This window comes from Rhincodon typus, chromosome 37, assembly GCF_021869965.1.
Source record: "Rhincodon typus isolate 14 chromosome 37, sRhiTyp1.1, whole genome shotgun sequence".
NCBI lineage: Eukaryota > Metazoa > Chordata > Chondrichthyes > Orectolobiformes > Rhincodontidae > Rhincodon > Rhincodon typus.
The window spans coordinates 17523880-17545417 of record NC_063368.1 but is presented as its reverse complement, the minus strand read 5'-3'; the positions used below and the strand labels follow the sequence as shown (position 1 = coordinate 17545417).

The following is a 21538-nucleotide window of genomic DNA, read 5'->3' as shown; positions in this document are numbered from 1 at the left end:
ATCCTTCAGAAATATCCCGCCTAAGTACAGCAGTAATGCTTTCCTCAATCAAATACGCCACGCCCCATCCTCTCTTGCCTCCTTTCCTATCCTTCCTATAGCATTTAAACCCTGGAACATTGAGCTATCAGTCCTGTCCCCCTTTCAGCCATGTTTCTGTACTGACTCTGATATCCCAGTCCCATGTTCCTGTACATGCCCTGAGTCTATCTGCCTGTCAGGCCTCTTGCATTGAAATAAAAGCAGTTTAATTCTTAAGTTATCCCATTCTCTGACTTGGTCTTGCTTATCTTTTCTAACTAACTCACTGTTTTTAAATTTGGAGCCATCCTCATCTGTCCTTCTATTGCGACTACTATTTAGGATCCCTCCAAGTGATTCCCCTGACCACTCTCTTCCCTCCCCACAACTTGTTTAAACCCTCCCAAGTAAGTATACAAATCTCTACGCCAGAATATTGGTTCCCTCCCAGTTCAGGTGAAACACAAACCTTTTGAACATGTCTTTCCTGTCCCAGAAGAGATCCCACTGATCCAAAAATCTGAATCCTTGCCCACTGCACCATCTCCTCAGCCATTGATTTATCTGCCCTATCTTCTTTTTCCTACTCTGTCACTGGCATGTGGAACCAGGAATAATCCAGAGATTATCTTTTTCCTCTTTTGTTCTCATAGTTGATAGGGTTCGGCTCCGCTCTGCTGCAGGATGTTGACCCCAATCGTGACAATTTTGTGGGCGCAGGAGTCATTCACACAAAATCCATCCAGGTCGGATGTTTGTTGAGGCTGGAACCCAACAGTCAGGCGCAGGTTGGTGACTTATTTTATTCATCTGTGGGATATGGGCGTTGGTGGCTAGAACAGCATTATTGCCCTTGAGAAGATGGTGATGAACTGTATTCTCAAACCCTGCAAGTCCATGTGATGTGGAGACATGTGCAATGCTATTAGGAAGGGAGTTGCAGGATTTTGATTTGGCACCAGTGAATGAATGAATGATATAGTTCCAGGTCAGGCATCTGTTGCCCTCATTTTCCTGTATGCACAGATGTCACTGGTTTAGAAGTTGTTGTCAAAGAAGGCTTAGTGAGTTACTGCAGTACATCTAATAGATGTATGCACTGCTGCCCCTGTGCATTGGTGGTGTAAGGGTTGAATGTTTAAGGTGGTAGTTGGAGGCCATATGAGTGGATTTAATCTCCTGATGTCCTATGTCACTTAATGACATGATGGGTGCCAGGCTTTGTAGATCAAGTTACCAGATGTAAACCTTGAGAGCCATGGGCCCCAACTCCTCAATGAGTCAGTAGTTTTACTAAACCTGCAGTTTATGCTGGCCGTTCGCTGACCTCCAGTGGAGACCATTTGTGGCAGAGCTCTGTACTGTCCATCCAAAAAGTGCACTCCTTGGCCATGAATGTTGGGTGCGAACAGTGTGGAAGGGGGTGGGGAGGAAGTGTTGCGATTTGGGAGGGTCTGGCTTGCAGTTGTTTGGAGGCTTTGTTCTCCTTGACTTTGCTTGTGCCAAAGGTAATATCCTACCTGGATAAACCTGTGCAAACTACTTTAATGGGGTTTCTCTGCATGGTGCCCTTTGTCCTATTTTGCTTTGATCTGTAGGTGCCAGTAGAAGTGGCTGATATTAGTTTGTCTGTCTCTCTTTCTGTTTCCCTCAGATGTATCGCCTCACACTACGCACAAGCAAGGAGGCTGTGTCGAAGCGACTATGTGCATTACTGTCTCAACAGTTCTGAAGTCTCAACATGTAATCGATCTCTTACACTATACTGTGTGTTTGTTTTGAGTCTGAGCGTGTGTCCGTGTGCGCATGAGTGCGTGATGGTCCATTTATCTATGCGCCACATCCAGTGAAATCTTCAAGAAGCATCATGTGACGTCCTTTAAGTACAGTATATGTTTACGTGATTGTAGAGGTTTTTTTGCTATTGAGGGACTTGGAAGATTCCTTGGTATGCGAGGCATCATGTGAGGCAGAGGGAAAAGGGAGAAGGTGAGCACAGCTGACACTAGGTTGTGGGGAAGCTGACACTACGTAGCTGCTATCTGTGGTACTTCTCAATCATGTTGATGAGAGCCCCTCAATGATTGTAACGCGCCCCAGTCCTGGGATTGTGGAATGTGACGGCAGTAGCCCTCACTGCCTGCTTTTTGTTTCCAAGATATTGGTGATCAGAAAGGCTCCTCGCAAACCCCAGCTTGGTATTGCAGTCACATGGTGTCAGGCTGAGCCACACACAGCCCTGGAAAGAGTGCCCTGCACGGCATGCTGACTTAACTCTGTGGTTTGGCGTTGCCATTCCCTGCAGTCTTGGGTTAGGGAGTGACCCTAGTGGCAGTTTTGCGTCTCGGTTGCTCTGCCAGTGTCGGGCTGTGCTGGTGCCTGGTGAAGGTGAAGTCAGACTCGGCCATAAAGCTTCAGTTATGCCCTCCCAGTTGAACAGCCCATGCTAACTTGCTGCCTCGACTTGCACACAGGACACAGCAACTTCAGGGCGTTTGATGACACCTTGCTGTCTGAACATCTGTCCTCGAGCAACAAACTGTCTTTGAGAGATGGAGAGTGAGTGTAGGGGGTGAACATTGGGCAGAATATTTTCAGTAGCTATTGGGTGATTTGCCCTTTTTGTTCTCCATGCCTCTGCACATCTCAATTAGATGATGCCCGAATACCAAAAGACTTGGAAGTTCCACCTCGCTGTTAATCGATATAGTCATTCCTTATATTAAAAGAAAGTATGAAGTAATTGTAAAATGTATGTGTATATAACTCCTTATTTAGGGTTGGATAGAAATACCTGTATGACCAATTTACTCTCTGGTCACTGATGTTAAGTTAGCTGTTTAAATGTCACCACTGAAAATTAAGAGGGTGGGCAAACTTTTTTTTTAATTTAACCTTCCGCTTTACATTTTGTTACAAGTGCAAAAAGACTGGAACATTTCCCTTCTCATCCTCTTTGTCTTCGCTCGTTTCTTTAGAAAACAAAGTCTGCTCTCCTGTCACCTTTAAGTCCCGCTCGAGTCAAACTCATTCCCTCCTCCCCTGCTGTTAGTGGCCAGCACGAACTGCATGATGCGTGCGATTGAGCAGAAATGTTTGCTTTAGTGTAAATGCAATGAAACATGACAATGGGGTGAATTGTTCCTTACTCTGAATCTGCTTTCATGCCAGCACCACTTTGTTTGGTTCCGAGTCTGGGAAGTCTGTGTCCATGAGCCAGCTCCTCAGCGTCTACACTTCTCAAGCCAGCTTCCCCATCCTGTGCAGACCCAGTTCTTCATGGATTTACAAGGAACCGGATTTGGCATCATAAACCGAGAGGAAAAGCAGCTTAAACTGCTTCTGTCTCCTGCATTCAAAAGTTTAAAATTTCTCTTTCTTTTCCCCTACCCCCTGCCCTCTCCAGCTCTCTGCTTCACTCAAAGCGTCCTTCAATTTTGAATGTGTCATCTGTCTGTTTTGGGTCGGCTTGCTTGTTCATCCCCACCTCCTGTTTCTTTTTACCTACTACCACTATTACTACTGCTCTGGGAGTTGTCTTGTAAATGGTGAGTGAACCAGTGCTGTGCTTACCCCAGGTTTAGTATAACCTCCCCTCGTTTTGTTCAGGAGAATCCCATCTGCCTAATGCCTGTATATAGAACTAACCCAAGTGACTGGATAACAGGGCAGTGGGGCTTCTTTGCTGAGCTGTATAGAGAGAGCCTGACCAGTTTCAAAGGCTGATTTTTAACAAGAGCAAAACCGCTGGTAAATTAATGGGGATGGGGGGGAGCCAAATTAAATTTTCAGTGGCAGCAGTGAGTTGGACCGTTTTAACGAATGGAGTTGCTGTGGCCTGGATGAAATGCGCGAGTCAAAATGTAACCTTGGAAAAGGAAACAAAAAATACAAGAGAACAAAAGAATGTGAATAAAGTTCCCGGCTTGTCTTACTATACAGCACCCACTACATTGCATCTGGCAGATCCTACAAACCGAGTGTGTTCTGTCCATTATTTTATTTGCACAGTCAAAAGCAAGGAAAGTATCACTTCAACCATCCTGAGCTTTTCCTCAACACTGCACTTTTTGCAGAAATCCCATTGCAGTTACTAGCACGATTTCCATTGAAGTCAATGTCACCAGAAGTAATCCTGAGGAAATTCTGTCTTCCATGTGGGATGGAGGAAGAACATAAGATGTAGGAGCAGAAGTAGACCATTTGCTCCAGTGAGCTTGCACCATTATTTAATAAGACAATGGTTGATCTGATAATGCTCACCTCCGCTCATCTGCCTTTTCCCCATAACCTTTGATTCACTTATTGACTAAAATCTGTCAATCTCAGCCTTTTGATTTCTATCATGACTAGCCCTCTGCAGTAAGGGATTGACTATCTTCAGAGAAATTTTTCCTTCTTTATTATTTGGGTGACCCCTTACTCTGAGACTTGCCCCTCCGGTCCTAGACTCTCCTATGAGGGGAAACAACCTCTCTGCATGTATCCGTTATGTTTCACTAAGGTCTCCTGTATATCTTCTGCACTTTTGAGTACAGGCCCAATCGATTCAACCTCTCCTTATAAGAAAATCCCATCATGCCTGGGATCAAACTAGTGCACTTTCTCTGGAGTGCCTCTAGTGGCAGTAAATCCTTCCTTGGATAATGGGACCAAAACTGTTTACAGTATTCTGGGTGTGGTCTGGCTAGTGCCTTGTAGAATGAGGAGGAAGAATGTTAGCGATACTTGGCAGTGAGGTTCATGACTGCAAAACCACTAAAAATTTCTAAACAAGTGCCCCTGACTTGAAGTCATCTGATCAGCGGCTTTCTGTAACTGGGCATGCTGTTGAATTGGAAAAAGCCTTGGGAATCTTCTACTGGAGAGGACTGTGGATGCTCAGCTTTTGAGCGTATTCCGCACCGAAAGCCGTAGATTTTTGGGCACTAAAGGTATCGAGGGATTTGAGTGGGGAAAATGGAGTTAATGTAGAGATCCACTCTTGATAGTACTGAATAGTTCAAGCGACCCTTAACATGCTGCTAACTTTCTTCCTAACATTGAAGTTGGGCAGTTGACTTCAAAACTTAACTGTTTTAAACTGCTCATCAGGACCCAAGTGACTGACTCAACTTGTTCCAGGTAGATGGAGTGGGAGACACTTTCCTTCACCTCGACATTTTGTTTTGAGCTATTTTTGAAAGTGCAACGCCTTCGTAAAGGATTGAACTGGACGAGGCCATTCAGCCCTTTGAGCCTGCTTCTCCCACTAAATTAATCACATGCTCCCACTCCATTTTCCTCCATTGCTTTTAATATTCCAGTGTGGAACTTCCTTGACATTTTTTCTTTGTATTTTAATTCACTGTTCATTCATATCCTGCTAACAATTGACCACATTATCATCCAGTCACTGTTTTAAAATGGCCCATTCTGACCTTTTTTTTTGTTCCATTTCAAGTTCACAAATCTTGTATAAATTTGTTTGCTTTAGCACAACTAGCAGGTGTAATTACAGCATCTCGTGTTTACATGGTGTTTTCCATTCTAAAGGTAGGGATCAGAATTTAATGTAGAAAGCTATCTGGAATTGCATTCAGGTGTAAGACTTTTAAAAGATACTCAGTTCTTTAATCCCAAGCTATCATGATGCATTATGTCTCATGAAACTGCTCATACAGTAATTTTGAGAATTCCCCATCTTTACAAAAAATAAAGGGTAATTCATATAGAATTGCTTCCTTGCTGTCTTCAATCATTGAAGCTCCCATTAATTATCCTAACTGCTCTATCTCAGGATTTTTGATTGAGTTTTCCTGAATTAGAGAAAATTAAGGTGTCATTGTAACCAAGTTATTTTGAATTCAAGTATGCTTTATGCCCTCACATGTTAGGGGCTGTAAGGGAGTTGGCTGAAGGCATTTTCCAGTGTCTGGAGCCAAGAAGTGGCAAAAATCCACTGACTAATGTATCTGAGAGGCAGGAACGCACTCGTGTGTTCCAGGGCAAAGAGGAATCACTTGGTGTCCCCTCTGGATACTGTGCTGGATAAATAGGCAGCTTTGAATGCACGTTAGCAAGCTTGGCAGGGAGGGCCTCCAGTATGAAATAGCCTAGTGCCATTCACTTGAACACAAAGCACTTGGGGAAGGTGCTGACTGGCACTTATGAAGCCATAGCCCAACAGTCAAGTCCTTGAGTGGAGAATTTTACAAAAGAGAATACTTTTGTTTTAACAATAACCGTCTGCCTGTTAGGACTGTAGTTTGGAAGTCCTTTCTGTCAAAGAGGCTTCTTGATGACCTGTGGAACTGAGACTTCCTATCCAATCTGCATCTTTCATTCTTCTACCTTCTCCATGTTTTCCAATTATTCAGACAGCTCAGAACCGAACCTTTTGGGGTTACCATCTACCTTGTTGACTCAATCCTTTTACATTTCTTAGTAAATCTGAGATGGGTGGGGACAGCTGCACTCAGCTCTAAGAACAGAGAGATGCAAAGTGATTTTTGGAGCTTGCTGTGTCTTCTGGGAACTGAGGAAGTCATTTTGTGACAAAAACCACTCTCTTGCCTTGTTTAAAAGCAGCATGTTTACAGATCATGAGTGAGGTTCTTTCTTTTTTGTTTTCTTAAATGCAATATGTATTAAAGCGATTAACTTAGTGATGTGTAGCACTTTAGTCATAGTTCAATCAAGGTAAAAGTGTATGATATTGTGTGATCTATAATGCAGTATATTTGTCTGTGTGCCTCCAGCCTTTGCTCTGTGTAACCAGCCCTACTGGTAATTTTGCATTAATTGCCTCAATAGATCTGACATGGTGAGGGGTGGGGGATGTTGGTGTTTATGTTTGATTCTGAAGCTGAGGTACTTGCTCAGGATAACATGAGGGTTGATAGTTGAAACAGTGCAATACAATATCCAATTCACATTCCTTGTAAACTTTAACATGAACCCTTTTTTTGAAGTTCATTTGTGTGAGATGGGATTGAATTAGGACCCCCCCCGCCAACTCTGGGGGAAGATCCCTTGTAACTAGGTGGGCTTTTGGATTGAGTGGGCCACAGAGTTTACACATTTAGCCTCAGCTGCCCATCTGTTGAAGATCTTGGTGATTGCCTCTTGCAGTTTGTCGAACCTCTGACCTTCAGGTTCCACTGATGGTTAAAGCATCATCTTTAGCTCTTGAATTGTAGGGACCTGGTGAAATCCTCGACTTCTGTCTTCAGTCTGCGCTGAATTAGCTGATATTAGGCCCATCTATAATTACTGACAGTGGCACTGCTAGGCACCTTCAGCTGATGGTCCAGCTTCTGATTGTTATTCCATGCCCTTGTGCTGCTGGGAAGAAGGCTGTTCAGCTGGACCTCCTTGGCAGTGCTTTCCTCCAGTTAGCCTGCCACAATAGTCAGTCAACATGATCAGCACAATTCCGAGTCCGAGTCTGCTGACCCTACAAAACATTTGTGCAGTCCGTGCCTTCGTTTCTCCTTACAGCACACCAGAATGACAGCAGGTTCGAATCTGTTTGTATCTGAGATTAAGCAAATGGAAACTTGCTGAGTTTATTTAAAAATGTCAAATATCCAGTGTGAATATGTCCACTTTGGCTGTCCATTGTCACTGCTGGTATCTCCTATTGAAATCATTCTCTGATTCTAAGGATGAGACATTCAAATCATTACTCCAGTTACTTAAGTATACAGTCCAGACTCTCTCACCTCGTATAGCAGCGAGGCATTGCTGCACTCCCTTTCGGGTGACACGTTGAACTAAGGCACCACTTACTGAGCCCCTGGCACCGTGTGGGCAGGAGTATGAAGCTTGTTCCAAGTCAACGTTGCCGTAACATTCCCAATGAGCACTAGAAGACAAATTCTCTGGGCGTTCACTTTGCTCCTCCTTCATGGGATCTTGCTGTGTGTGTAAAATAGCAGCTGCAGACTGTGATGTAGCAACAGCGTCTGTACTGCAGAAATTCAATTTGTTTCTCGTGAAGCCATTTGGGACATTTCCAAGCAATCTGATACTATGCAGCAGGATTGAAAATCCTTTTGACCAATTCTGTATACTGGAGGTAATTTGGAAAAATTTCAAGTAATTCAGTTTTATTGAACAAAACAGTGTGAATTCAGCTTTGGTGTATATTATAAAATCTTACAGCACAGAAGACGGTTTTTTGATCCATTGAACCTCTTCTGGCTCCTAGGAAGTTCAATTAGTCATGCTGCTTCCCCTGTAATGCTGCAAGTATTTGTTCAAGACTCCTTTGAAAATAATTATTAAAATATTTAATAACTAAATTGGCTTCTATCACCCTTTTCAGGCAATGTGTACCAAATGAACACATGGTTTAAAAATTAAATTGCTCTGATCTGTTTTTGCCAGTCAACTTAAATCCATTGCTGACTGTTTCCACTAGCAGGAAACAATGGAGATGTCAGATCCTAATTCCTTAAAGATGCTTTGTCATGTCTCTCCTCCTGATAAGAAAGTTCAGGGGTACTTTTGGCTTCAAGTCTGGTTCTTCTAGACTCTGCACTTGTTTTAGTTTCCACACACTTGTGTCCACTTTGTGAGCACCAGCGATCAAATGTTCCTTCGCACTGTCCTTTTATTGCAGAAATCAGCGTGTGGATATTTCAGACTTGTTGCAAAACGGAGTCACACCAGCTCACCACTCTTGCTGAATTCACAGTTGAGTTGATCGCGATTCTTGTTTAGATCTGCAGCAGTTATTGCAATGTCTGCCTTGGAGAAATGGAATGTTTTGGGCAATAAAGTCAAGTCTGCCTCTAGTGATGCACTGACTGTCCATTTCATATTGTAACCCCCACTAAAGCAAAAGTGCAAGGGCGGGTAATCACAGCGGTTTTCTGCTGTTGTGGCAGATGTTAAATGTGATGCATAAATTGCTGGGCTCCTTGACTTCACCTCTGCCCCTCATCCTCTGGTCTCGCTTTCACCACATTGATCTGTCTCACCCTACTCTGGCATTGGCACTTCCAGAGTGGTGGGGAGTGCCATTGAGCCATGGAGAGACCTCTCAGCAAATTTGGAAGGGTCTCTGGTCACACAGCCTGGAATAGGGTGGTGTTACAGTAACCAGGCAAAAGGGACTGTGGGGTGGGAAGCTGCATTTAAATAGAAATCTCCCTCAAAAAGTTCTTTTTCACTAGATGCCATTTGCTAATTTATTGAGGAGGGTGGAAGTAAAGACACGCTATGGTTACCACAGGGACCAGAGGGGCTGCTGTACAAGGAGGGTGAACCATTCAATTGGCTTCAATGTGCCAAGTCATCACAGCTGCAGAAAGAGGAAGGGGGTTGGCTAGCTGGACAGGTCCCGACAAATGGCTTAGTCATATCTCAAGTTGGGGATCTAGGTAGGACACCCTTCATCTGATCAGTATCCAGTGAAATGATAAAATACATGTAGGATGTGATTGGGATTCCGCAAATTTGCTTTTTCCTTGCTGAGTTCTCAAAGCTTGTGTAGATCACACATGCTCGTGAAGACTGTCCACATGGAAAAGGACATTGGAAGTTAACTGGCATTTGTACCTCAGCAGGAGATGAGGTGGGGAGGGCAGTGGGTAGGGTTAAAATTGAAATAATCTGTGTCTGATCTAGTAAACATCTGAGTACCAGTATGGCTGAATCCAAAGTAGGATTATGATGTTACTATGCAATTACTGTTTCATTAGAGGAGCAGCTTAGAATATTGTGTGTGTCTGTATACATCTGAGATGTGAATCTCCCATCAGTGTTAAACGACAGACTATGTTTAACAAAAGCAAATGTACAATGAAGGACACTGTGTAGATAAACTGACCATAATGATCAGTTCCCTGTCTCTGAGCTGATTTATTTTTGTGTCTTCATAATGTGCAATGGTAATGAGAGATAAGGGGAGGGAGGGGGAGAATTTGGGCTTGGTTGTGATGCCCCAAGAAATGAATAGTTTGCCAGCTTGCACCGTGGAAGATGTTCACTTGGATGAGACACTGGAGAACTATCCTTATCAATGGAACCTTTAACCTGCCCATAGTCAACACCTTAGGAAGATGGAAACTTAGAAACAAAAGGGAAAATTGGACTTTAATTCTGCTTTTTGGACCCAAACCACTGAATACCTAGACGTAAATGATTATCTGCTTATCGTCGGAGGAGTCCATTTAATAATGAATATTTAAAGGAATATTTTGCCTGGAATTAGAGGAAAGAGGGTGCCTGTTAGATTTGGATAGCTAGAGTTTGTAGTGCAGGTAAATATGTAGAGCTAGATTGCTAAGCACATGTGCATTGTAGAAGGGCTGACTAGGATTTATCTCATTAATACAGTTCTATGTCAGTGATAGAAGGATCATTGTACAGATCCACTAATGTAGTAAACTGCCCTTCAAAGAGCCTCTTCAGTTGTTGATATTACATCCTCTGTATTGGCCAAGGTATAGAAAAGGTAATGAGAGAGGGACACAGGATGTCACACCAGATGTTTAAAGGGAAATCTGGCTTGTTAAAGCTAAGTGATCATAGTGTGAGGCAAAAGCTGTTTTGGACATTTTGAATATAAGTTTGCAACATCTGACAGCCTTAAGAAAGGTTTAAAAAAAATTGTAGATGCATAAATATGAGAGTAAGCATTACAGGAACAAAACACTGAAATCTTAGGTTTTGTGGGCGGTTACAGGGGAGGTGCTGGTGGATGAAACGGATAGCAGGATGATTGCTCTATTTAACACTGAAACACACCTTTCCCATTAAGCACTGGTACAAGACCTCAAACAGAAGACCTAACCACGCTCAACCCTAAACTGTGCCTGGAGGATGCCAGGAACAAACACTGGCATAAGTAAGGTGGTCTTATGGTAGATCCAGGCTCAAGTCCCATTTAGGACTTGATGGTCACAAAGTGTTTACACAGGGTTGCCAGACATGTTGATTATCAGCCTTCCATTCTGCCTGATGGCAGTTAGTAAGAGCAGGAGAGTTTCCTGGTCAACCATAATGCTGAAGGCGACATCAAACCACTGCACCACTTGGCTGAGCATAACTATGGACCAGTCGAGTGGAAATTCATGCTCAGCAACGCATTTGTTGGACTTGGGAGTTCAAGAGGTGGTTAAGGTAAGACTGCAGCTGTATGACTTAGATAGTTTCAGGTCATGCCAGTCACCTGTTCCACATTATAGCTCCCTATTTTCCATTAGGTCCTCTCCTACTAGTTCAAGGGAGCAATCTGACCTGCCAAGACTTGGCCTGAAATCCAGTTTAAGAGAATCATGGCCTGACTAGGACTACTGAATCCTCTGGACTTTGGAAGAGTCAGAGGTGGCTTAATTGAAACATCAGATCCTGAGAGAACTTTACTGGATGGCTATCGAAAGCATGTCTCTTGTGGAAGAATTTAGAGCTAAAGGGTAAAGTCGCCATTGTCTTACCAGACTATAGAGCTGCTCTCTCTCAAACGAGAGAGAGATCTGGTTGGGGTTTAACCTGAAGTCAGGTGACAAGACATGATTGAAAAGGAAAGTTGCTTTTTTTTTTGTAACCTCAGCCAGAGCAAGAATTGAACCTATGCTACCGGTGTCACTCTACATTGCAAGCCAGCCATCCAGCTAACTGAACCCCTGTAACTAAAACTAGGAGTCATTAGATTAAAAATAATGACAGATGAGAAAATTTTTTTTAATCTGAGGGCTGAGAATCTTTGGAATTCCCTTCCTCAAAAGGCAGTGGATGCCATTTAATACGATTATGGTGGATCTGATTTGGGCCTTAGATCTACTTTCCTGCCCTGCTCTCCATAACCCTTCAACCAATTATTAATTAAAAAATCTCTCTTCAAATTAATTCAGTGTTGTAGCATTCACTGCACTCTGGGGGAGTGAATTCCACAGATTCGCACCCTTTTGAAATCAGTAATTTCTCCTTGTCTCTTTTAAATCTGTCACTCCTTATACTAAATTGATGGCCTCTTGTTCTGGATTGCCCCACATGCGGAAACCTCACTTCTACGTGGACTTTATCAATCCCCTTTAGCACCTTAAGCACAATTAGATCTCTCATTCTTCTAAACTCCAGACAGCATAGGCCTAAACTGCTCAATCTCTCTTCAAAACCCAAACCCCTCATTTCAGGAATCCATCTAGTAGTGTATCTCCCCTGAACTGTCTTCAATACAATGACATCTCTCCTATATTAAGGGGACCAAAATTCTATGCAATACTGCAGATGTAGCCTCACTAATGCCTTGTACAATTGCAGCTACATTTCCTTATTTATATTCTATTCCTTCAGCAATCAATGCCCGAATTTCATTTGTCTTCCTTTATTGCCTGTTGAATCTGCATACTAGTTTTCCGTGATGCATAAGAACACCCAGATCCCTCTGCATCAAAACACTCAAGTTTCTCTCTTTAGATAAGTTGGCTATCTTTTCATCTGACCAAGATGGATAACCTTCCATTTATCCATGTTAAACTTCATCTGCTAAATTTTGGCCCATTCACCTAATCTATCCATATCTATTTGTAAGTTGCAACGAAGAAATAAGAAAATTACTTTCCGACTTTTTAGTGTGGTCTACAAATCTGGCTACAGTATTTACTAGGAGCAAATTACCACAGGCAGTGGAATCTGAACTGAAAGCAAAAAATGCTGAAGATCACAGCAGCTCAGGTAGCATCCATGGAGAGAAAGCAAGGTAATGTTTCAAGTCTTGATTACTCTTCATCAGAGGTGAAGTACTGGGGAGAAAGGATGTTGAAAGTTCAGATTAAGTGATCGGAGTTTCTGTCGTATTTTCTATCCCTGCATCCAAGTCACTAACATAGATTAAGTACAGTACTTGTAAATTGTAAATATGCCATTAGGATTAGAGGAAACTCAGTTGGAATATACATAGTGACACTGGCCAGTTATGCCAAAGAGTTCATTTCTATGTTGTGTTCCTGTAATTTTATGCAACTGTTACCACACTGTCCCATTAGCAAATTCTTCAGAAATTAAGTAATCTTGTATGCAATAAAATCCCACTGCAGTGCTCTGGATCATAGCCCTGAAGCAGAAGTGCTGGAGAATGGAGTAGCTCCACTTTTTACATTTAATTTCTACAGGAGACACTCTGTAGGGAGACCGTCAGGCAGTGATAACAGGCACACCACCTCCCCTCAAAATGCTCAGGCTGTGAGTAGCTGTTATCTCAACAAATGCATTTTTTCACACGAGCATCCATGTTAAGGGCCAGGGTTCCTAAGTTGATTAGTTTTAACAGAAGAAATTTGATCTCCTTCTCAGTAAATCAAGTCTGTCATTAAAACAGTAAAGTAACAAACTGCTAATCTAGAAGAAGAAAACTGAACCATTAATGTCTTGTGATTAGTGTATTAATTAATTCAATGACCTTAAAGGAAGGTAATTGTAAAGTTGTGTTACAAGCTGACAGCTACTTGCTTTGAATTGGTTATTCAATGTTTTGATACCTCAACCAGTGTAATCATTTCTCTACCTTGCTGAGCAGGCAGCAGGAGGGCCCACACTTGTTGATTGTAATTCCAAGAAAGATGAGTCTCAGTAGGTAACAGATATTGAGTCATAGTCTAAAGGTTGCAACTTTATAAAGGGGCCACAGTAAGAGCCCTCAAATGGTGACAAGGAGGCAGCTTTGCTCTGTACACAGCCCATACTGAGACTGTTGGTAAAACTCATTCTTTACTTTCCTGATCATTGTACCTAATACCATGCTGCACCAGCTCTGAACTTTGGAGACAGTGTAGAGGGAGCTATGCTCTGTATCTAACACCATGCCCAGGAGTGTTTGATGGGGACAGTTTACAGGGAGCTTTGTATTCAGTTTAAAAGAGAAAAGAGAGCTTTGCTCTGTATCTAACACCATGCTGTTCTCCTCCTGGAAATGTCTGATGTGAACAGTCTAATGGAGCTTTAATTTCAGTTCAAAAGAATAGAGAGCTTAACTCCATGTCTAACCCTTTTGCTGTCCCTGTCTTCTGAGTGTTTGATAGGGGGTGTAGAGGGAGCTCTTAATTCTTGTTTATTTAGAAGGAGAGGACCATGGAAACAGAACAACTAAGAAAAAGCATTTAAGGTAATTTAGATGAATTTTTATTAAAGTACACTCAAAATGTAACACACAGATGAACTTGTCTAACTTACATGGGTGTGAACCACTCTGTCACTTCACTTATTTTTACGAAATTCTCCACCTGTCCTTGTCCAAGATTCCACTGCCATTAATCTACCCCTCTGCTATTTTGCATGATCCAGAACTGATAGCCTCGAATATTTAGCCACAGCATGTACTACTGCATACACTGCTGGCTAGGAGCAGCCTGACTTCAACATGAATACGCTTTTAAGGGGGCCAGGCCAGGCAGGGGTAACAACAACCATAAGAGGTCCAACACAACAGTGCTTTCAGCTATTCTGCCAACTAGCTGGTTGTTTCTTGCACTGGAATTCTAAGAGCAGTCAATGAATAAGACCCAGGATCAAGTTTAACAAAACATCACTTTTACAAGTCACTTTAGCTTTCCTGTCTTGTCTTGTAGAGTTGAAGTGCACCCCCCTGTCACAGTTCCTTTTCCTTCTAGGATGGTTCTTCAACTTCTTCCCATCCCATACCCTCATGCCAGTGAACGAGAGCTATCTGCCACAGCAGCAATAGTAAAGGGGGCAATTACTTCGCCTTACCCAAACCCCTTCTCCTCTTTTCTTTACTTCCCTGAGAACGACCACATCAAAAGTTATCCGATAGGATGAAAGCAGTTTCTCCTTGGGCCTTTCTCTGGTTTTCCTATCTGTGTCACTACTATGCAAGTGAGCCCACAGCTGTTCCTGCACCTGGTGTTTCCTCACAATTATTAACAAGGAAAACTGCTAGTTTCTCTCCTTTCAAATCCAAAGGAACCAAGAGCATTGACTAACTGGGTTGCTCTCGCTTCTCATCACTCTCAGGGAGTGATAGCGCTATTCAGGGCAGACGGTTGTTCGATTATTGCCTCAATGGATGAGGTGGTGTCTACTTTACTCTGAACATGGAGTCTGGAATTCTGGCAGGTGCAGCTCAGAAAGGAAGCTCCTTCGTTAGTAGGGTGATCGTTTTGGTTGCAATATTTCGCAGGGCAAAGGTTGGAGTATCTGACGTGAAGGTTAAGAAGAGCTGGTGCTGTTGGGTTTGGATTGCATAGCACTTGTGGTCATCAGCAGCAATGTAGCACTCCGCTGGGGAATGGGTGAAGCCAGTGTGGAATTCCTCATGGAGAGACGCTAAGATGAAAAGATTGGAGAATAAGGATTTGAATGCACTGAGGAAGCAATGTGATCCAAGACTCAACTGCACAAATCACTATAAATTGCAAGCAAGGTTAACTGAGACCGTTTAAAAATGGCCAACGAGGTTCATTTCTAGAAGGATAGAAACCCTGCTTCAAGTCTTGGTCAGACCACACGATGTACCATTAATAGTTCTGGTCTCTTTATTCTACACTTTTGTCAATGCCTCAATATATTTATCAAATAAAACTCGCAGGAACAAGACCATTACTGAAGGGATATATCCTTCAAGAATGAGTGAACACCCTATGCTGCTTTTCTCTGGAAAACAGAAGGTGACGGGATGGATAATCTCTAGAGGACTTAAAGATAAACTGAAGAGAGATACTGAGAAAAATATATTTATGACATAACATTAGACAAGCTTGTTAATAAATCCAGTTATGAATTCAGAAAAAAATTATTTAGCTAGAGCGTGATGAGAAGGTGGGACTCTTTACCACAGGGAATAGCTAAGGGAAGTTCCAAAGAAGACAGGCATATCAGACTAAAAAGGTTAACTCTGTTTCTCTCTTCATAGATTCTGGCAGACCTCTGCTGCCAGCTGCGAGCAGGGAGCCTGCCATTTCTGTCCCTGCCTGTGGTTTAGCCACATTTAAGAGAAGCTGAATAAACAGGAGGAAGAACAGAAGGAAGTGTTGATAGAATTAGAAGGAACCTCACATGGACCATAAACACTAGCGTGAAACAGCAAGGCCGAGTGGCCAATTTCTTAAAAGTAGACCCCATGTAACGCAGCTTTTATTTGTACAGGTATCTTCAACACAGCAAAACATCGGAGTTTCACTGAGGGCAGGAGATGGGGCATCAGACACCATTTTCAAAAGGAAAGAAGAGTCAAGAATAGTAGAACATTCAGCGTACAGAACCATAGAATCCCTACAGTGCAGAAACAGCCTGTTCTGCCCATACGTTCTGCACTGACCCGCTGAACAGCATCTCACCCAAACCCAGCCCCCTACCCTATCCCTATAACCCTGCATTTCCCATTGCCAATCCACCTAACCTGCACATCTGTGGACTGTGGGAGGAAACCGAAGCACCCAGAGGAGAGCCATGCAGACTCAGGGAGAACGTGCAAACTCCACACAGACAGTTGCCTGAGGCTGGGACTGAACCCAAGTCCCTGACTCTGTGAGGCAGCAGTGCTAACCGCTGTGCTGCCATGACATAAAATGGAGAAGTATAAATTATGGGGCCCATATGACCGGCAAGGAAGTGAAGAATATAAACACTGTGCATATTCATCATTGTCTGCATGCATTTGTAAGGAAGAATACAACTCCCTTGAGGATTTAAGAAGAAATCAATGTTTTAATGAAGGCATACTAGAAAGCCCCTGTCTGATTCCATATTTGTGCCAAGGCCTAAAGAGCCCAATTCCTGAATGAAAAAAAAGGAGGGGTGATGGGGAAGAAAGGGAATTAGGTCAGAGTAACTCCATTGTTTCCTTAATCATTCAAGTGAGGTGGCCATAACTGGAAAGGCCAGCATTTACTGCCCATTCTTACTAATACTGATTGAGGGATATCATTCTTCATCAAGGGGACAAGGTGATAAGTTGCCCCATATAATTCACCTCAACAGAAATTGCTGGAGAAACTCAGCAGATCTGGCAGCATCTGTGGGAAGAAAGCAGAGTTAACGTTTCAAGTCCAATGACTCTTCATCAATTCAGACAGTGCTGATGAAGAATTATCAGACTCGAAACGTTAACTCTGCTTTCTTCCCACAGATGCTGCCAGATCTGCTGAGTTTCTCCAGCAATTTCTGTCTTTGTTTCAGATCTCCAGCATCCACTGTTCTTTGTTTCATTTATTATAATTTACCATAGTTTGAACTCACAACACCAAGCGACACCACACTCCTGACAAGTGGGTTAACAGACCCTCAGTGGATTCCATGCTTTTTGGGAGTGAGGGTGTAGCGGGTTAGAAACAGTTCATTCGTAAATGGATGTGCAATTTTAATTACTTTCACCTACCCGACTTCTCTTCACTTGAATGCGCTGGAAAGTACGAAGAGACAGCTAAGGTGTAAAATTGTCGCAAAATTGACCTGCGTCTCTCAGGAGGAACTGCTGCTCCTGTGACAGTTTCAGCAGAATAAAAATCACAATCAACACATTTCCTGGCAAGTCGTGAGATAGAAGCCTTCCACGCTGTGCTCGCCATTCAAACAAGGTAGTGAGAGGGGGTTTGGGTGAGGGTGGGGTTGTGCAGTGAGCACTGGCAAAGGCAAACCAGCAAAAAGTGCAAAATAAGATGGACCCAGATTGATGGAAGATCCCAGAACTTTCTGGTACTGAAAGGGAGGTTCTGTTCCTGTGGAGTCAGCATCACAGACTAACATCCCTGTTCATAATAAAGAAATAATTGGCAGAATGTAATCAACAAAATGATAACAAGTAGATAATTGGTTTTCTGTGATGCTGACAGATAGACTATGGTCAGGACACCAGGGAGAAAGTCCTCTTCTTCGAAATGGGATCTCTGACATACTACTGAACCTGAGGATGGGGCCTTGGTTTAAGATCTCATCCAAAAAAACAGCACCTGTGACAGTGTAGAGCTCCGTCAGTGCTGCGCTGAAGTGTCAACTTTGGTTTTTATGTGTTCAGTGCTGCTTGAACCTGGGACCTTGTGGCAATAGTGCTATCCACCACACATTCACACCAAGGCAGCGGCTCAATAGTTTATTGATCATTCTCGGGCTGTCAGCATCACTCGCCCAGCCAGCACGAGTTACCAATCCCCAAATGCTCTCAAGAAGGTGGTGGTGAGTCACCTTTGAGGCTAATACCATCTGTGTGGTAAACGTACATTCCATACCACTGTGGTAAACATACATTCCATACCATCTGTGTGGTAAACGTACATTCACAATGCTGTTGTGGAATTCCAGGATTTTGACCAAGCAGCAGCTGCTACTTCTGAATTCTGGAAGATGTGCAACTTGGATGGGAGCTTGAGAGTTGATGGCATTTCCAGGAAATCTGCTATCCTTGTCTTTCTAGGACAGGACAGGACGGGGGTAGGGAAACAGGAATGGGCTATCATTTCTAGATCTATCACAGCAAATGAAAGTCAAGTCTTAGATACTATTCAGATGCAATAGGATTACCTCCTTTACAATGAAACAGATGAATGCCTCATGGTACAACCATTAGCACACTGCCAACGTTAAGAGTGAGGCTAACATGCTTGCCACGTGCTTACCTTGCTGTTGACTGTGTTCAACTGCATGAGGCTGCAGAGTGAACAAATTCTTGTTCTGTTCTCTGTTTACTAACAGAAGGCTGGAAAAATATAAGACATGAGAAAATAATAGCTAAGGTGAAACCACTGATTTGGGATAAATGGTTATCAGTTTGCCAAGGATCGCTAGATATTGCTTGGGCTAGTCTTTCAATAAACAATTAGCAAACCTCAGTCCTCAAACCTGCTTAAATCACACATTCAAATAAATAAAAAAAAACACAAATTCTGCCACCTCCAGAGGGGCACAAGATTCAAACACCAGATAAAGTCACAGAGTCATACAACATGGAAACAGACCCTTTGGTCCAACTTGTCCACACCAACTGTAATCTCAATCTGACCATTTGCCAGCATTTGGCCCATATTGCTCTAAACCCTTCCTATTCATATACCGATCCAGATGCCTTTTAAATGGTGTAATTATACTAGCCAATGATTGGCAATATTTACAATCTGGATCAGAATTCAGTTTCTTAGCTTGTATCTATATAGTCAAGGTTTTAAAAAAATTTGTTCATAGAATGTTGGCATTGCTGGCTAGGCCAGTCCTTATTGCTCTGGAGAAGATGGTGTTACATGGCCTTCTCCTTCCCACTGCAATCCATGGAGTGTAAGAACATACATGGTGCTCTTCAATCATACCATTGGTGGTTCATCCAGTTTCTTTCCTCTCTTTAAACTTTGTAGTGTTTTCGATATGAATGAGTGGCTTGCGAGGCCATTTCAAAGGGCAGTTCTTCAAGATATTAATAGGAAAAGACAGGATAGATGAAGATAAACTATTTCTATTAGTTGGGGATTCTAGAACTAGGAGATATAGTCTGACAATTAGGGCCAGGCCGTTTAGGAGAGATGTTGCACTTCTACACACAAAGGGTGGCAGATGTTTGGAACTCTCACAAACAGCAGTGGATGCTGGATAAGTTGTTAATTTTAAATCCAAGATAATTTCTTTTAAGCAAATGTATCATACGATCTAACGGGCCGATGGGCTGAAGAGCGGCAGATGGGGTTTAATTTGGATAAATGTGAGGTATTGCATTTTGGTAAAACAAACAAGGGCAGTTAATGGTAGGGCCCAGGGTAGTGTTGTTGAACAGAGAGACCTAGGAGTACAGGTACATAGTTGTTTCAAAGTTGCATCAAAGATAGACAGGGTGGTTACGAAGGCATTCAGCACACTTGCCTTCATTGCTCAGACCATTGAGTATAAGCACTGGGATGTCATGTTGAGGTTGTACAGGCCGTTGGTGAAGCCACTTTTAGAGTACTGAGTACAGTTCTGGTCACCCTGCAATAGGAAGGATATTATTAAATGAGAGACGGTTCAGAAAATATTTACCAGGATGTTGCCTGGACTAGAAGATTTGAGTTTAAGGAGAGGCTGGATAGGTTGGGATTTTGTTTCACTGGAACATCGGAGACTGAGGGGTGACCTTACTGAGGTTTATAAAATCATGAGGGACATAGATAGTGTGAATAGGAACGGTCTTTTTCCTAGGGTAGGGGAGTTCAAAACTAGAGGACATATTTTTAAGGTGACAGGAAAAAGATTTAAAAGGGACCTGAGGAGCAACTTTTTCACACAGAGAGTGGTTCACACAGGAAGTGGTAGAGGCAAGTACAGTTACAACATTTGAAAGACATTTGGACAGGTACATGAATAGGAAAGGTTCAGAGGGATATGGGCCAAACACAGGTAAATGAGACTAGTTTAGTTTGGGAAACTTGGTTGGTATGCACATGTTGGACTGAAGGGTTTGTTTCCATACTGTATGATCCAAGATTCTACATGGGCCAAAGGCACTATATGGAGTTACGTCACAGATCAGCCATGATGTCACTGAATGATGGAACAGGTTCAAGGGGCTGAATGGCCTACACCTGTTCCTATAAACATCAACCACATTGCTGGTGGTCTGGAATCATTTGTAGGTAACAGAGTTCCTTCTCCAGAACATTAATGAACAAGGTACGCTTTTAAAACAGTGGTTAAATAGTCACCATTAGGTTAATTTTTATTTCCAGATTTTATTAGAATCCAATGATCATAGTCCCTTCTCGTTCATTTGAACCAGACAGAATCCCCTTTCCATAACTTGCTTGCGGCATCACACAAAATCAAAAACAGACGATGAAGCATATTAAAGCGCAATCACTATTACAAGAAACAGGCTGCCAGAGTGATATTAAGCCGATAATTTTCTTTTTCTGATGACTGGGACTAAATATCAGCCAGGTAATTGTTGGGGTGGGATATTCACCTGCTTTTCTTTTGAGTAATGCCACAAAATCTTTTACATTTCCCCAAGAGAGCAGATGGAGCCTCTGTTTAACATCTCCCCTGAAAGGTGGCACCTCTGATGATGCAGCAGATTCTCAGTGCTACGCCAAGTGTCAGCCTATTTGTTTGTGTCTGAGTCTCTGTAGTGGAACTGGAACTCACAACCTTCTGATTCAGAGAGAGAGAGAGACAGAGAGACAGACAGGAGTACTTTCACTGAGAGCTACAACTGATCTCAACCTTCCTACATACGAAAATTGATAGAACCAGACAGCATTTATTATCATGACACAGATACAGTACCTTCCTCAGTTATCTGATTTTAAAAGCATTCAACATAGACAAATCTATTGTTAAATCACATTGGCATATATCTTATCTCAAGGATTTAAGCATTTCCATGGAAAATACACATGCTTATGCAGCATTTTGTTTGAAGCAGAATGGGGTACCGTGCAATGAATAATAAACAGGCTTCTTTTATTCTGGCTCGGACAGAATCTGATTGAAGTCTTTGGAAACTTACTAATACATTTTGTTGAATAGCCAGTAGTGGGGAAGGGGGAGAGAGGGGGAGGAATAAGCGGAGGGGGGAGAGAGATAGAGAGAGAGAGAGAGAAGGGGGATGGGG

General features: G+C 42.6%; 1 protein-coding gene and 1 long non-coding RNA gene across 3 annotated transcripts in view; one reads left to right on the top strand and one right to left on the bottom strand.

Moving 5' to 3' along the window:
* The first annotated feature begins 665 nt into the window (after positions 1 to 665).
* On the top strand, positions 666 to 9854 carry LOC125487150. The gene is made up of 2 exons (XR_007265673.1): positions 666 to 809; positions 1676 to 9854. It is a non-coding gene; the product is annotated as an uncharacterized LOC125487150 (long non-coding RNA).
* Positions 9855 to 14110: 4256 nt separating this feature from the next.
* fuz (fuzzy planar cell polarity protein) overlaps positions 14111 to 21538 on the bottom strand; it is a 24462-nt gene continuing 17034 nt past the window's right edge. For both annotated transcript variants that reach the window (XM_048617628.1, XM_020533027.2), the window contains 3 exons: positions 18582 to 18661; positions 17348 to 17449; positions 14111 to 15297 (listed from right to left, as the gene is read on the bottom strand). In XM_048617628.1, the coding sequence (XP_048473585.1) occupies positions 15095 to 15297; positions 17348 to 17449; positions 18582 to 18661 (385 nt within the window). In that variant the 3' untranslated portion in view covers positions 14111 to 15094. The remainder of the gene's footprint in view (positions 15298 to 17347; positions 17450 to 18581; positions 18662 to 21538) is intronic.